Raw genomic sequence first — 18,178 nt, forward strand, 5'->3', positions numbered from 1 at the left:
GCTAATGAAACTAAGTGGTCTCCAAACGTTTGTGATATTCAAAGCTCTTCAAATGGGAGCTGTTTTGTTTTATAGCTAGATATATTTTTCACGTAAACAGGTCATTCATAACTTTAAAAATGAACACTAGAACTGAAACAATGAATCGATTAATAAATTAATCGACAACCATTATGATAATCGATTAATCGGTTCAAATGAGGGTATTTTCTTCATTTCTTTGTTCTGGATAACAAAGAAGTCATTAAAAGTGAATCATTTCGGTTTGTGGACAAAACAAGACATTTGAGAACATCATCATTTCCAGGATTTTTTGAGGCTTTCTGATATTTTATGGACCAAACGATGAATCGAGAAAATAATCGACAGATTAATCGATTATGAAAATGATCGTTAGTTGCAGCTCTACTGAACACGGACATCAACATGTAGACATTTTCAATGACCGGTGTTTTGTATTTAGAGTTATTTCATCATCAGATATCTAAACGCTTCTTTGGAAGACTCATTTCTTATCTGACTGCTCCCAGCGGGTTCTCCAGCCCTCCTAGTGGGCTTTAGCATTTACTCAGATGGAGCATTTTGTACCCTGTTGATGCTGCGACTGAACTGACAACTATGGCCCAGCCAAGAGTGTGGTGACTTGTTTGTGTTTGCCTGTTGTGGTCTACGCAGGACAGCTTGAGCAGGAGAGGATGACAAATGAAGGCCTTCTGTTACTAAAACTACATCTGTCTTAAAAAGGGGGCGCTGTGATCGTGTGTGTGTGTGTGTGTGACCGAGGGCACAATAACGGTAGTCGAGGAAAGTTGCTCTTTCGACAAATTCAACCAAAGAACATCCTCTGCCGCTTTGATTTGTATTCGAGCACTTCACCGCGCAGAGCAAAACACATCATCGCCATGAATCTCATTCAGTCTTCTGAAGTCTTCACACCGCTGCGCGTCAAGAGCGGATGCCGTTGAACTGTGAAGAAAGAGACGCGGTTATTGATCACTCTCCATCTGTTAGTGGCATGTGGTTTGTCATCGTCTTACAGGGAGCCTGTGGCCCCGAGGACACGTCATCACTCTCATCACCGACACCCACCCAAGTGAAGTGTTTTTAGGTGTGAAAGGACCGATCCTGACGAGAGCTGCCTCGGTTTGACAAAGACATCCATCCTCCTTTTTCTGAGGCAGATCACACCAAATCCCACTCTGACAAACTGTGTAACCATTTGGGATGAAAGTGTTTGACTCTCCTGCAAATATTTTCATCTGCAGACCAGCTCACTACAGCTTCACCTCTCTCTCTTTAGTTGCCCGTCCCTCATGCACTGTCCCTCAATCTCTCTTAAGGGAAATTGTATTTGAGCAGATTAGACTGTTTTGTACTTTCACTGCCCAAGCAGCACTGCAAATTGGACAACCACACACTCTTCTACACTCTTGGCCATGCAATCACACAAAAGCTTTGCCTCGGGGGAAATAAACCACTTTCTGTTAGCATTAAGGGCAAAATCCTGCATGGGATTGTAAAGCAAATAGGAGGAGGAGTTAACTCCTGCACAGTATGGAGTCTGGAAGCAAAACTAAAGTCTCTAATGAGCCTTTCATCAGCTAGTTCATTAGTGAAGGGGATAACAAAGTCCTCTGATAACATTTAGAGATAGGCAAATAACACACACTGCATAAACTACCAAGGTGCCAACAGATGCTATCAAAGACACTTTGTCAGAGCTTTTTTTTTTTTTCAAAAGTCAATTTAAAAGGTCATGTCTATAATACGGTGCACACCAAGTCAAATAACTGTAATAAATCAACATGTCTGACAATATTAGAAATACAATGGCAAAGACTGGAAGATCGTGAACTGCCCATACATAATTAACAGCTGTGAGCAAAATGAGATATCTTCATCTTGCCATGTTTTATTAATGGCCCTCTGTATCTGTCATAATGCCTTTATCTATACTGTAAAGTGCTGCATTATTCACTAGAGTAAATGGAATGAATGGATTTGGAAGATTCTCAAGAGACAAAAATGTGACAACAGTGGGCGGAGCGTTGCGTCGGCTCCTTAGCCCAACTTGTGCCCAAGTGTGCCGGACAGGCGGTGCAATGTACTCTCTGAAGTTATCAACCGCTGCCTCTCTTCACAACATGTCAAAGACTGGTGAGATCTTGTGAATCACTGTCCCAACGACTACTATACTATACACTGCTGCTTCTCCCTTCTCCCCCAGGAACACTTTACGCCAGAGTGCAAATTCAAGGAGTCGGTGTTTGAGAACTATTATGTGACATACTCCTCCATGATATACCGGCAGCAGCAGTCAGGCAGGGGCTGGTACCTTGGTCTGAACAAGGAGGGCGAAATCATGAAGGGGAACCACGTCAAGAAGAACAAGCCAGCAGCCCACTTCCTTCCCAAACCTCTCAAGGGTAAGTCTGCCCAATACCTATAACATCATAGCACAGACTACACTCAGTCAGAACTACTTCATACAATGTGCTTTCTGTGGAAAGCAATTGTTTATGTGTGTTGCACGCAGCTAAAAGTAAAGCACAAAAAAGAGTAAGCAATATCAAAGAAGTCTCTTCAGAAAAGCACACCGCTTTGCCTCCGTCGTCACCTTCGCACAGCTGACCGAGGAAAGTGTGATGTGGTTGTTGAACTGTAAAGATTTAAGTGGAGGTACTTTCTAAATCCGAACATCAAACAAGCAGATTTGAGGGATCACAGGTAAAAGTGATAAAGTTGCTGCAGCTACATAATCTGTGGAGACTTGTTTTTTGCAATGTTACTTTTCTAGTTGTGTTCCTCAATGTGAGACCCTCAGTGAGAACCACTACACGTTCTGGATTTAAATGTCCCAAATTTCATTATACTTTGTCATTGTGGGTGTTCTTAAACCAAGTGCACCGCTGCCAGAGTGACTCTAGCAGATTCCTCAGAGATGCCGACAAAGACCCAATCAGCTGTTTCCTCTCACTACTGGTCACTCTAGACTCTCTACAGATAAAGTGCTGAATGAGGCCGAGCCATTGTATCCGACCAAGAGTAGCAAAAACAATATGTGAAGTAGCACCCAACAATTTACTGTGTTTTAACTAATGCCTCGGAGAACCACTCCCTGCTAAAAGATAAGTTTGAGAGGATGGGGTGGAAAGATTTAGAAAAAGAAAAAGAAAGAAAATCCTCTTTTGAAAAGGCCACAGTGCTTTCATCTTCGACAAGACATGGCTTTACCCGTCAGAAGTGGAATCTGTTGTCACTTCAGTCGAATATGATTTTCTCCACGGTGCAAAATATTCAAAGAATGACAAAAAATGGGACTTTTTTTTTTCTTTTGTTGATTGTGAAGTATATTTGTGATCTGTCACGTGATGACACTCTATTTATAATTTCTCTTCATGCTTTTGTGTGTGCGCACACTTGCACTGCCGAGTTATTGCTAAGGTCAATATCAAATATAGTATTTTACCACACACTAATACAGGATTAGATGACTTGGGTTTGTTATTAGTTATTACTAATCTTACTTTAAGTTGCTGCAGTTTCAATTTGATGTACAGAATGGTTATTTTTCATTATTTAACGTCTTTTGATTCCTTAATTAAACAAATCAGAATAAAATGCACATAATTAAAAGCACAGTATTATAAGGGGGGTATCATTTTTGACATATTGGCAGTTATTTTTTTTCATAATTGCAATGTTTAATTTCAAATGGAGATTAAGGGGCAAACTTCTTCAAAATAAGTCACTCTTATTCAATTCTTATTGTCGCTCTGTCTTCTTGCTTCGATGTTGGAGAATCCCCCAGTCGGCATCTTATTACGAATCCACGTCTGCCCTCTGTGTCCGTCACTGTAATAGCTTTTCACTTCCATTTAACAAGCCATCCAGGGGTCTCAAAAACACTGAAGATAAATTGTCCTGCTTTTTGCTGAGAGAAAAATACAAATAAAGAAAATAACTAGGATAAATATCTGGATTTAAAAAAAAAAACATGCTCCATGTGCCTTTTATACATTTTATCTAAAAGCAGAAATATAATATCAATGGTGTTATACAACACCACACAATATTTACTGAATGTTTTATATTATTGAACACCAACGGCACATATACTTATGTATGGAATGCACTCGGGAGGGAAAGAGTGAGAGCATGTGGAATTTAAAAAGGACAATTTGTTCCAGCAGCTCATAAAGATTCAGAGGCAGTGGTGTTACAGGGCCCCAATTAAGAAGCTGTCTCTGCCTTGGCAGTGGCATCTCCTCCAGCCATTACTCCTGTTCGGGTTCCAGTCTGCAGGTCTCAGCCCACAGCCTCTCACTCAGCCTTCCTCATGGTCGAAGCAAGTTCAGCTCATGTTATTCAAACTCAAACAAGAAAATCCTCTTAGAATTCTTCAAGAGTGTCTTGTTGCAAGAGACACAAAGAGCTGAACTTGTCAGGAAAGACTGAAGCCCGTCACCTGGGATCTTTCCCTTATGTGAGAAATTAGGTTTAAAAATGAATACCAGTAGTTGTGTTGTGGTAGTGGTGATACCATAACCCTGAGAGCAACGGCACAATACTGCCACTAATGAGACTAGTATCAATCATCAGCAGTTTCCCATAGAAACCCTGCCATTGATTGACATACTGTAAAAAACAAAAAAAAAAACACAAGGACAGTCTCTGGAATGATGCTCTAACTAAAACTGCTGGGCTAAGTGAAGTATCTGAAGGACTACGTCTGCTGTTTTAGCCACAGATTCCCTTAGGAGTGAACATCAAATAGCATTCTAGGCAGAAGGATGTTGACAACATCCTGAAACCAAAGACTCTGAACCGCAGATTTCTGATATTTCTTCTGAAAAGCAAGTGCTGAGATGCAGATTGGACCAGTGCTGCATACACAGCAAAGCGAAAGCACGGGCAACTACTGAATTTATAATGCCATACTGTATATATATATATATATATATATATATATATATATATATATATATATATATATATATATATATGCTCTGAACTCAGCGGTTTGAAGGGAACTTTAAGTAAAAAACCTGTTCTAATAACATAAACTGATTGCCACTTGTTTTATGTTTTATGGCCATCTGTAGTCTACATTTCACAGTTCTTGTTTTCTGTGGTTTGCCTCATTTAAATAAAGTCAGATTGTCTAATCAGATCCACACATGTCTTATGTTTCCACAGTGGCAATGTACAGAGAACCATCCCTCCATGACTTGACAGAGTTCTCCCGCTCCGGCAGCGGCACACCCACCAAGAGTCGGAGTGCCTCGGCCGTACTCAACGGAGGCAAAGCCGTGAGCCAGAATGAGTCAACGTAGCCCGGTTTCGGAGATCCGGGCCCTGTGGTTGAACCATGAAACCTTACCTCCAGCAGAGCGTGAATCCAAGCAGACTTCTCACTGATCAGCGGTTCAGGACTTGCTACAACTAACAACACACAAACACCCACACAACATCTATAAAATAATAATAATAAAAAACAACAACTACAACAACAAAAAACAAAAACACACAGCTAAGCTCCATCTTGGTCGATCATTGTTTCCGTCTCAAAATACTGTAGTATCGAAAGTAAGAAACTTGACAGAACACAAACCATTCTAGACTTAAAGAGGCAATTTATAAATTTGTCTTGGCCTTGGGATTTATTTATTAACTCGATTACTCTCTTTTGGTGATAATTGCATATACCAGTTAGCTCATCTATATCCCTATTTTCTTCTAATTTTGTGTGGACAGTTACTTTTCTTTGGTCATGTAGACATCAAGCACTCGTGCATCAGACCGTGACAAGAAGTTAGACATGCAAGTGTTCAGGGCAGCCAGTAATGATGCTGGTCTACAGGCTGTAGTCATACAGTGCAAACCCTGCTTCTGTGAAAACAAAGCCTATAAACTCCCTGGTATGGCACAGCCTAGAGTTACTGGGACTGTGGCCAGCCAGAAGGTAGCTCTCCTGCATCCTAGTGCACACGCTCAGAGACTGAGCTCTCTGTAGCACAGGAAAATGAAGCCTATGTTCAGCTGACCTGATATATAAAAAGGGACAGTGTGGCTCTCTTGCAGTTTTTTTTTTTCCTGAGATACCACACCTGCACCTTTGTTATTTTTTTTGCTAATTTACTGAATTAGCAGAGAGCTTTTCATTTGATAACTGGTTTGTTATTGTCTTTTCTCGTTCCCTGCCCTTGCCATTGTTCAGTATTTGTGTTTTTGTTGCCATTTCGTCACTGAAAGGAGTTCCAGCAAACCAAAGACAGAACCTATGAGAGTCCCTTTAAGCCACTGAAACCAAGTCAGAATTAAGGCAAATCTGGAATTGTTGTGCATTGTACATGTTTGATGAAAAGAAAGCAAAGATTGTGCGGGACAAAAAAAAGGAACAATGGACAAAGGAAGTGATTTTAAACACTTTACAGTTAGCAACGTGTTGCAATGTTATGCTTTTTGCTGATGTGCTCAGTGGCTACGTTCTGAAATGATTACTGAAATGATGTCCCCATTACCTTCTGTTACTACTGTGTTCACAACGTCTTCGTCTTTTGTCCTCGTGATCCGTCCCCCCACCGCCCCCCTCCCCCTGTGCTCGTGTCATGCTTCGACTCCCCTGCCATCCGTTTTGTCGACTTCTATTGACTGATACGGTTCACCATAGAAATATGGTGCAACAAGCCCCTTCCCCAGGATGCTTGTTATGTGTTTGAGTAACTTATTGTGGTGAAAATATTTTCTATATTTAAAAAAGAAAAAAAAAAAAAGGAAAGAATACTGTGGAATTTTAGGTGGCTTAACATTTTATAGGATACGTCATATTTGTAAAAGTGAAAAAAGAATAAAAAAAAATTAACCTTCCCTTTCTTGCACAGGGCATGTACAAACACTATCATGTACAAAAAGGACCCTTTTTGAGGGCTATGTACTCTTCCTTCAGCTACATAACTTTTTTCTGGTACATGCGTCTTGGAGGCTTTTTTTCTTGGTTTCCTCCAGAGGTGGTTTGTATAAGGTGAACCTATTTGTTGCATGGGAGAAAGCAGGCACATTCTGGTCTAGAGCTGCATGATGTAGGCTATGTGTATTAACCCATGTTGGATCATGTGTTCCAAACTACCAGATCTGATAAAACAACATAAACAGGCAGGCATTGTGACTGCCTGATAACTTCCAGTTGTTTATTATTTGTTGTATACACAAAAATGCACTGAATAAAATGTTTATATTAAGATATACTTTTAAAATGTGTCAGACCTGCTTGTTTGTCCGATTAAGTTGTGTCTCTCTCTCTGGTTTTTTTTTGGTTATTCCTTCACCAACCAGCCACCCAAGAGTGGGTTTTGAGAAGTACAGTATATTCTCATTGGCAGGATCTGTAAAATCATCAATGTTGCTGCCTAGTTTGAAAATCTTCCTCCCCAGAGGAGCTCCATAACTAGAACCTATCAAATCAGTGGACATTGAGCTGGGGTGTAACCTTAATTGCTGGTGGACATGCTCATATGGCTCATTCTATCTAATAAATCAATCTCTTTGGATTTTTAGAAAGTTGAAGAGTAGATTCAGCAAATTGCTCTCCCGCTGTGGTTCTTCCACGTGTCCGTGTGATTGTTGCTTCGGCTCGGTAACATCGCAAAGTTTTACTTTTTCCACAGAAGCTGACCTTGCAATTGGCAAGAAAACACATTTCCTATTATCTCTCCTCAGAGAAGACATTCTGTAAGGCCCAAGGCACAACATCACACAGCAGCACTTGAACTTTGGATCCTTCTTCAGTGAGAACTATACTGTACACATGAAGTCAAACTTGTGTTCAAACAATAATCCAATTTAGATGGGTAAAATAAGAACACTATATAGTGCGTTCTAAAAGACTATAGGGTCTTCACATCTGCAGACAGGAAGCCAATTACCACATATGTCTATCACATCTTAGCTGTGAAAGAATGAGCTGAAGGATGACACATGATACTGTGTTCACCTACCAGCATTTGTTTATAAGCAGCAGTAAGCCCTCTCCTTCATCGTCTCCACAACTTCAGGCAGAAGCTCTTTTATCAATGATGCCTCTGCTCTGATTGTTGCCCACAATGCATGTCAGGGATGATACGGCTAAAGGATGTCAACATATGATGCAGAAAAAAAAAAAGAGTATTTTTTATTAGTATAAAAACCAGACAGACGGCTTGCCTTTAAAAAGAAAATGAATGAGTTTATTATCATTTGCTTGCGCTTAAACTGGGATCATGTGGGAGCTATAGAGCCAATCCCAGCTAAAGACGTGCACAATGCGAGGTACACGTGGGCAAGACGAGGCTCATTGTGGAGTCTGTAATTAACTTAATCCCTAATACGTGCCTCACTGGACAGTGGGAGGAAGCTTGAGTAAGTGGAAGAAAGCCACATACACACAAGCAAGCAATCTCCACACAGAAAGGCCCTTGGTTAAACCAGGATTCAAACTGGTGACTGGTGGTCAATATCAATGACTAACAACAACAATTTTAGCTTTTAAAGTAATAAAAAATAGGCTTTGATCTCAGGGTCCTCCCTAAAGTTTGTAAACTGTATTGTTTGTTACATCTATCGTAAAATATGTCACATTAACACGTGCATTTGTCGACAAGCCAATCATAACGGCCAACTCTGAGACTGTGTCGCATACCTTAACGTAGAATTTTTTCATGGTGATGCAGATCTGTCGAGGCGCCGCGCCGTTCGTTCTGCTGTAAACTGATGTACTATCAACATGATTTGAAGGTTGAAATCCTACGTGGTGTTGCTTTAATATACACTATTGAGTGCTGTACAAATGAAGTGTGATTGACAGAATGACATTTACCAGTCAAGTCGTTGCCGAGAAAAAGTGTTAAGCTTACATTAAAACTCTTCAGAATCAACGTTGTAATGTTATTTTTAAGAATATTTGCTAACCCCACATCTTTCTGATCCCAAAGTCTGTGAGTCTTCTCCCACCAACGGAGGAAAAGAGTCACAGACACATGAATAAAACCCATGGAAAATACAATGGCACTGCACGGCGATGGATAATTATGAACAAACACTTTGACAAACGCAAATGTAGAATAAGCTATGAAAAAGCAGTGTTGACTGCTCAGATAAAATGTCTAGGTGAGCCACTACAATATTGCAGCAGCAAAAGAAATGTTCGCTGGTTTCTAAAGTCAATTATAATGTCTGTTAGTTTTCATAAAACATAACTTCCTGCTATGGCACATCCCTGACACATGAAGTGATATGACTAAGACTGAAGGGAGACTAAAATGGAACATTAAAAAAAGGATTATAAGCCGTTGTATGTAACAGAAACCATTCATGCTGTAGTCAACTCAATCCCAATCTTAATCCTCGCAGCGTGAGATAGACGATGGTTTCCATTTTGTCTTTGGAGAGTGCCTCATTACACCTATTGCAGACAGAGACAGGAGAACTAATAGGCCTAAGTAATATAGGCCCCGACATCAGCTTCTTCATCGTTCATGTAGTTTGACATCTCCCTACTCCCCTCATTTCCTTTTTGCTCATCTCTGGACTCCTTTCATTAGCGTGGATGGGTTCCATTTATTAACTGAGGCTGCCTGGTTTGTTATGGAGCTGGCGATGTGAGGGGCGGCCACTTTCTCCTCGACCCCTGTCCCTCTCTTTCTTTCACTGACTGATAGGGATGAACAGTTGCTTGTTTATAAAAATGAACGTGGATATCTGAAACTACAATTATTAAAGCACAAAGGCTGCAATTAAATGTTTCTATTTAGGTCTTCTATGCAAATTTAAAAAAAGTGTCACACACGAGTTTTAATTTCTCATCCTCGCAAGCAGAGTAGTTTATGTCACTGGCAGTGTGGTGTGGTAAAACAATTGATTTGGAGGGAAAAGCAAAGGAATTGTAATTAGAGCTGAAACAATTAATTGATTAATCAATTAATCGAGAAACTATTTTGATGACCGATTAATCGGTTTTAAGCATTTTTCATGATTAAAACAAGATTTCAGATTGTTTAAGCTTCTTAAATGTGAGTATTTTCTTCATTGCTTTGCTCTGGATAACAAAAAAAACATTAAAAGTTAATCATTTTGGTTTGTAGACAAAACAAGACATTTGAGAACGTCATCATTTTCAGGTCAACATTTTTTAAGGTTTTCTGATATTTTATGGAAATAATAGACAGATTAATTGATTATGAAAATAATCATTAGTTGCAGCTCTAATGTTATCCACAAAATATACAGCCCAATACTCCCTGACCAATCAGTTATTCTGCCCATCCTTTGACCGGACTAATAAGCTTTGAGGTCTCCAAAACCAGCAGACCCAAAATCCCAAGGGAGCGGTGTCTCACGTTCACACATGCACAACCACACATTCTCACACATCAAGCAACACACGCTATTGTCCTTCAAGTGTGCAAGGACTGGAGATGTTGAGTCAGATGATAATCTGTCACTCATCACACCAAGCAGACGGAGCTGTGATACGAGATGTGAGCACTGCGTGTACCTGTGAACGCTGCAACTCGTTACCCTTCATCACAGTCAGCGCACGCCGACTGGCTTTAGCTCTCTCCCACCCAGTCCTCCTTCCTGCCTTTGTCTTTGTTATCGCCTTCACAATTTCTATTTTCAGTCAAACTTTTTTTCCGTCATGTACGGAAATAAACTGAATGGCAAGGCACACAGCGTCGTCTGTCTTTCTTGAAACACTTTGTTGAGATCCACTATTACTTTCTACATCCATGTTTGATAGATTATACACTCACACGCAGCAGCAATGTCATATTTAATGACAGAACAAAAATATAAAGCAAACCTATTGTGTGGTATTCTGTATTAGTCACTTGGAAAGAATATAAGGTTGTTCCTTCTTTAAAGTGTTGCTTTACCCCACAGTGTTTCCATCGGTCGGTCAAAAAGTAAGTGAATTAAATACAAAACAAGCTGCATGATAAGGTTCTTGTATTTTGCATATTGTCATTATTGTGGAGCAAACTAAGTTAAATGCAGCTTCCAGGAAACGGAGATGCTTTTAGAACCTTGGAGAGACGACAAACGCAGCTGAATTGAATTCAGTGGCTGATGCAGCCTCCCACAAAGGGCATCTGCAGCTGCAGCTCTCATTTGCTGCTCTCATCCTATCCTTTTTGTTGTACAGACAATTTAGTAATTATTGACTCGGCAATCAGGTGACGCCACTCCAAAGATATAAGCGACATTCTGCGTGTTGTCAACTCAAAGAACAAAAACACATCGTGGGACAAAACACAGACGAAGTGTAATTAAATGTGCTTCTGCTAACCCTGTTGTGCATCCAAGCGCTCTCTATAAGATGAGAATCCAAATACGGTTTACCGCCGTTTGTCGCTGTAACAGCCTCCATATTCCGTCCTCCTCCCTCTGTGGCTCTGGTTGGCACAGAAAGCAGTGGCTTCATTCTCAGCAGATTACCGTGAGCAGAGAGCGTCTCACACCTCTGCTTATCTGCTCTACCAGCACATCAGAGCGCCAGGGACGGGCAGAAAACATGGGAAAGACACACGCTCAGAGAAAGCACTTTGATAGCATCCACCACAAATAGCATCACACATTACTGCTCCCCCACCCCACCCCCATTAGAGGCACAGGATAGCTTGGGTGCCAGCACCTGCTTATTGTTCAGAATATAGATGAATTGATTATCAGAGAAGAGAGCCTTGACCTACTTGTAATTACTGTAAAAAAAAAAAATGTGAGTACATTACAATTAATCTGAAAGGAAACAACGCATATTAAAAAGGTTTCAGTGCATAATGATGGTTAAATATTTACTGAGGCTTGTAACCTTTATGACCTGCTCAGAAACCACCACTGCTATACGTCTCGAGTCTCAAGTGGCGACAAGAGGAAAGTGCAAGTGTGATCACGTCATTCATTCAACATCCGATCATTGAGACTCGGCCGAGGACAAGTGTGTGAACAGGCTTGCATGGATTGAGGTCAGGTGATTACATACATACATTACCAGTTTGGCAGAGACTTAAGAAAATAAAAATGAAGTCAAATCAAGACCGACAGAGATTTATTTTAATGTAATGCAGCACCACGAAAGCCTCCGAGGGTTATGATCCACCGTTGAGTGATCACACATCTATATCGCAGATAGAAAAATCAGATTAACATAATCCAGATGACAACAACCCATTACTTTATTGAATAATCCCCAGTTAATAACCCAAGCGAGCAGTTTAGAACACAAATTATGGAAAATGTAAAGAAGAAACTATGAATGGTTTCAGCTTATAGTCATTTTTATTATACCCATTTTAGTGTTGGGGACGTGCCATAACATAGAAAAACAACTGTTTAGTGGGTGATTATTGAATGCAGGAGTTGTGTTGTATGAAACTAGACAGACATTATAATAGATTACAGTACTTTCTTGTGCCTGTATCACATCCTGGACTTTTGCCATTGAAGTCTGAAGAGAGTCAAGTCTGTGGTTCATTAATGATGCAGTTCTCCCTGAAGGATTATTAAATGTCAGAGGAAGATGTTATCTGGCAAAGTCTCTGCCTCTTTATATCCAAGAGACCGACACAAAAGCCTGGTGTTTACTGCAGAAATGTTAGGTTACCTTATTTGTGCCAAATAAATGAAACTATTCTAAATGAATTTGACATTCTCTGTGATTTTCAGGGGGGAATGTATTATATAGACTACATATACTCCACATTATACTATCATCTTTTTATTTTACAAATCCATCAACCAAAAATTCGCTGAGTAAATAAATGCCATCAAATCTTTCCAACATCAAAAACTTCATTTGCCATCTGAAATTCTATTTCAAATCAGATTCTTTCAAGATCACCAAACAAACAGCATGGGGTGTTATGTAACCGCAGTGGAAAACAAAAAAAAGCTTCCAGTTTGTGGTTTCTCTCCTCCCTTACCTGTTCCAACTGGATTTGCTTCAGTACTTATTCAAATCTAAGTCCTGCAAATCAGTCATTCCCTCTGGACTATAGAGGAAACACTTGGTGTCCTACTCATTTCCCTCTCCCGCACAATGAATCACCTAATCCTATTCAACATAATAATAACGATAATAATGTTTCCTTCAATTCTGCACGTTGCCACTCCCTTTGTAATCAACATTTTCCTCTTTGTGCTGCATCCAGTCCTCCCCTCCACTGTTTGCCATGTGCAGGAGGGAATCCCGACTCCTGCTTCACTGCAGAGGATGAAGTCACGGGTTACGTAACGGGGCGCAAATGAGCCAGACAACCAGCACTCACCTCTGTTTACATGCAGTCAAGCAATCAAGCAGGCAGTGAGAGCTAGGCAAGCGCGACATCCAATATTTATAAAGCCTCTGCAGCATAAATGCATTCCCCCCCCCCTGCCCAACAGTAGACAACACTTGTTAAACCGCTGTGTAGGAGAAAAAAACATTTTTGCCTCCAGTCCACCATCATCCACTCACTGCACCAACTCCCCAGCAACAAATAATGAGGTGGAACATACAGTACAGTATACAAGATCACACAGATCACCAGCTGTCTAACCAGAAAACATGCATCTTCAAAATAACTGATGCGTCTTTGAATCTTAATATTATACTGAATAATCATTGCCGGTAAAGAGCTGCAGATTACTATAGCTTAAAAGATGTGGTCTGTGATGTCTGTCCCCCATCGTTCATATCCTGCCAGACTGACTTCCACAAGCCAATGTCCAGGGATGGACCAATATCACAGCATGATTTTAATTTTCTGATATAATTATGTGAAGAGAAAACATTGACAATTTGTGAAGACCCTCCCCCTAACATAAACTGTATTAAATATGTGATGGGAGATTAAGTGAATGTACAGAAGATAGAGAAAAGGACTTGAGACTTGAATGAGCCAAAAGGGGTTGTCTTCTAATATGAAGACAACAGAAAAATGGGGCAAAGCTCCCTGGAGGGAATCCTCTTAGGTTGTCTACTTGCTGAACATTTTGTGAAGGGAAGCATCCAGGTTATTATGTGGTATGATACAGCACAAAATCTACAGTACCAAGAGCTTTCATGTCATGATCTTGAAGTTAATTCAGAGTGGTGTTTAAAAAAAAGACATCCAGTAAGCAGAAATTCTGTGGACAGAAATGCTTTGCTTACAGAGGTTGGAGGAGAATGTCCAGAAAACAATTACTCTAAATTAATCGGCAACTATTTTGATAATCAATTTATTGGTTTGAGTGTTAATTTTCAGTTTTTTCAGCTTCTTACAAGAAATCACTAAAACCGAATATGTTTTGGTTTGTAGACCAAACAAGACGGTTGAGTTCATTGTGATCATTTCCAGGTTTAAGAAAAGACTAAAACATTTTTCAACATTGGAAATTGGATCAAACGATAACTCCTTCACTGATTGATAGAAAAGAATCGACAGATTAATCGGTTATGAAAATAATCATTAGCTGCAGCCCTGGTCAAGACTAAAGAGGATCGGTTCAACATTCGTAGTGTGTGGGGGGTTTTTTTGTTCTAACTCTCACACCAAGCATCAAGCCCAAATTCTGATCTCTTTGCCCTCATCATGATATTTCTCTCCTCTTCTATCACAAACACTCGCAGTTTCCCCTCATGCCTCTCTGTTCTGCTAGTGCCTGGTCTTATCTCTTGGCAACAATCACTCTCTCTCTCCTTCAGCTGAAGCTTTCTTGTGCTTTCTACTAGTGCATCGCATCTTTAAGTGATCGTCGTGTCTGCGCTCCACACCAGCGGCTGCCTGTCGTGGAAACAGCTTTCATCTCGTCCAATTTCCCTATTGTCTTTGTTAATTTGGTGTTGATTCTACTTGTTAATAGTGGGACTTAGTGGTTAAGGGAGAATAATGCATGAGCATGGATATCTGTGGCTTAAATACCCATTAACAGCTCAGCATTGGAGCCAGGAACCAGGATGTCAATACCTTGGCCAACTGTCTAGCTTTTTAAGTCGAGCTGGAGACAGCAGCCTTCAGGGGATAAAGTATCAGTATTCAGTGAAACAACTCACAGAATGTCTTTAGTCCGTTGCCAGGATAACAGTAAAATGGACAAGTCATTGATAATCGTTACCATTAGCTCATGTCAAGTGTTTACGACTTAGGCAAGTGTACTTTAGAGTGCGACTTATTTAAAAATGAACACCGGGATCTTTCTACAGCCAAGATAACACATTTCTGGCAGACATTTGGAAGTGCATCTCCTCATTGTTGGACTAACACATATGCTAGTTTGGTTGAATGGATGCACTGACCACCCTGCACTCCTATTTCCCTCATAGTAGAAATCTCTTCCTCCTTGATTAACTCAGCAACTTTGACAAACCCATCCAATATCAAAACATAGGCAAGAGAAGATAAACAGTAACAGTAGATAGATAAAAATAAACAAGCTGACAGAAGGATATACCGATCACGACGATACAATTTAACTAAAAAGGAGCCGACTGGAGGATAGTGTGTGGTTACCATGGAGACAACTGAAACCTCTCACCAAAGCATAAACTGAAAACCTCAAGCAAGTACAATTAGAAGTGGCGACAAAAGAAAGAAAATGTGAACATGTGAAAATACATGACTGAACAGTATGTAATACAGTATGCCAATAACAGTGCCACAGTGACGTGCGGTGAGGTTCAAGACTGGTGAAGCCCTGACTTGTTTGAAGCAGATCTTTCAGCTCCAGAGTTAGTCTTCCTCTCTCTTAAACCAGAAAGACTAAATAGGTCACAACATTAGACAGACTGCGGAACTTCAGCATGTGTCGTACATGTGTAATCAAAGAGAGACAGCAATGGGCATGCGCCGAACTGCCTGCGTCAGCCAGTGTGTGTGGCACAGCGCCTTCAGAGGTGAGGCACAACTCATTGCTGCCTCACCTCGCTCTTCTCTTCTTCAATTCAGCGATTTTGACCACAGAAATGTTGAAATCATAGAGAAAACAAACGTATAGACCAGTCAAGTGGACAAATTGATTTTCTCTTATCGTTGTTAGTATTTTACCTGTCATGATGACAGGTGAGCCACTGCACGTCACTGCTATAATGTCTCTGCATCTCATCGACTCCCTGAGGTCATGATTTCACCAACATGTTTTCATCCTCGTCTTTACAAGCTATCCTCACACTCTTATAAGACATTTACCTCAACTGCACAATGACACTGAGAGACGAGGTTGACGAGTTGAGTTGAATGAGGTTAGTTATAGTTGTATGCATATGACTTATAGACAGAATGTGTCATGATTAGTGAGTTTTCTGACTTTGTGTTAAAATGTTCACCCAATTTTAACAAAGTGTCGGTGCCGTCTGCCAGCCTTGCAGGGTGAGCTGGCAAGAAGAAGACATCTCTGCCACCCACTGTTAATCAGCAACACATATGTACGCTTGAGCACAAAGATTTGAAAATACAGGCCCACACAGAACAACAGGACTACAGAACACTGCCAGAGAATATTTCAAGACCCAGAATCAGAAGCACTTTATTGATCACTGGGGGAAATTTGGTAAGTCCACAGGAAAATACAGGAAAAACCATGAAGTATAAATATGCAGATAAAGCTCAGTCCAAGATCTGTTCAGTAGCAGAACGGGACATGCAGGATTTAGCTGGTCTGCTCTGTCGAGTTAATAATCGTATGTTTCATACCTGCTGTACATGTTAATCGTGATACAACTTGGACCGAACATGTCTCTCGTGGTTGCTGTGTTGTCTGAAGAAAGACGCCGCCGCCGCAGTTTATACGTCATCTCCCTCTACTTCTAGGTCAAAGACCGGGGAGGGAATTTTGGTGCATGAGCAGAACGCCAAGTCCGAGTAATCGGACTGTGAATCGCATTATCCAGGTATGTTAGTCCGACTAAGACTAGCTAAAATGTAGTCGTACTAACATGTTTACATGACATTAAGAAAATCGAAATTATCACCTGCACTGACTGAGTAACTGTGATTGTGCTACTGTAGGGCAGCAGATGATAGCCACAACCAGGCATGGTCAATGTACTGGACACTAAATCTCCAAAATTGACCTCACTCTGTCCCTCAAATGCTGCAGCATTATTTCAGTGCAGTTTGTAGCGTGAAATGTGCAATATATCTAAGGCTAAATAATTGTGCTTTGACGTATGTGATATAATTTTATAATATAGTTTATAATAATTTTTTATAATAATAACACCATTTCTCTTATGAAAATCAAATCTCGCATCTGTGTGTAAACACATCAGTTTTTTTTGTTGCTGGGCCAATGGGAGGCAGACAGCTGGTTGCCTGACAGCAGCAGATGGAGTAATGCAGGTTTCCAAGAACACACAGCCACTGTCCCTCGCCTACATGTGTCATATCACTGCGGTCATCATTATTGCGTCAGAGCTTGACAGTGTTTCGCATGCATTTGTGACTAAAAATAATGTGTGAAAACTGTCAAAAGGTTTTTTGACATAACAAGAAAAAAGGGCAGAACATACAATGACAATGGTGTGACATGGAAAGCAACATTTTTGCCAACACTATCCTCCAAGTTGTAAATTTACCATTTTTTATGTCAAAAGGAAAAAGTTATCACAAAACCTGACCAGGCAGCATCCTCTGTTTCACGTGGATCACTATTGTTACTGGTATTTAACATGAAATGAATCACCACGTATACATACTGTATGTACATTATTATTAGAGCGAGTGCATGCATTATCAGGTGGGTTTGGGAGTGCATTTTTGTGTGGTGTTATTTGAAACTTGAAAAAGCAGAGGTGGTTGTTGAAAACAATAACCAGAGGATTACTGAATCCACGACTCTGAACTTTAATAACACCACAGGCGTGAGCTCTCACCCTGGGTAAACTAAGTCTAAACATAACTCCAATGCACAGGATATAAATTACACAGACACATATCTACCACCTGAGTGGCATCAAACCAAACACACAAAATGAATGTAAACTTGTGTGGTGTGCAAGAAAAAGAACAAATGGAAGATTATGCTGTGCGTGTTTTTTGCTGTTGTTTGTTTATTTCAAATGTATCACGACTATGCAGTAGAATTTTTTTTTGTGAGCGGTTGCTATGGAGACCATAATTAAGAGTCCAGCATGATGGCACTCTTTCCAATTAGAGTGTGGCTCCAGACCAAGCCACGCCTC

The 18,178-nt window shown here is 40.4% G+C and overlaps 2 protein-coding genes across 7 annotated transcripts in view; one reads left to right on the top strand and one right to left on the bottom strand.

The window, feature by feature from the left end:
- The window catches only part of fgf13a (fibroblast growth factor 13a), a 75,172-nt gene extending 67,916 nt beyond the window's left edge, over nucleotides 1-7,256 (top strand). For all 6 annotated transcript variants that reach the window (XM_058649248.1, XM_058649247.1, XM_058649251.1 and 3 more), the window contains 2 exons: nucleotides 2,228-2,426; nucleotides 5,200-7,256. In XM_058649248.1, the coding sequence (XP_058505231.1) occupies nucleotides 2,228-2,426; nucleotides 5,200-5,336 (336 nt within the window). In that variant the 3' untranslated portion in view covers nucleotides 5,337-7,256. The remainder of the gene's footprint in view (nucleotides 1-2,227; nucleotides 2,427-5,199) is intronic.
- Nucleotides 1-18,178, bottom strand: part of f9a (coagulation factor IXa) — a 103,108-nt gene that overhangs the window by 81,409 nt on the left and 3,521 nt on the right. The window lies entirely within an intron of this gene.

The sequence above is a fragment of the Solea solea genome, chromosome 14 (genome assembly GCF_958295425.1).
Source record: "Solea solea chromosome 14, fSolSol10.1, whole genome shotgun sequence".
Classification (NCBI taxonomy): Eukaryota; Metazoa; Chordata; class Actinopteri; order Pleuronectiformes; family Soleidae; genus Solea; species Solea solea.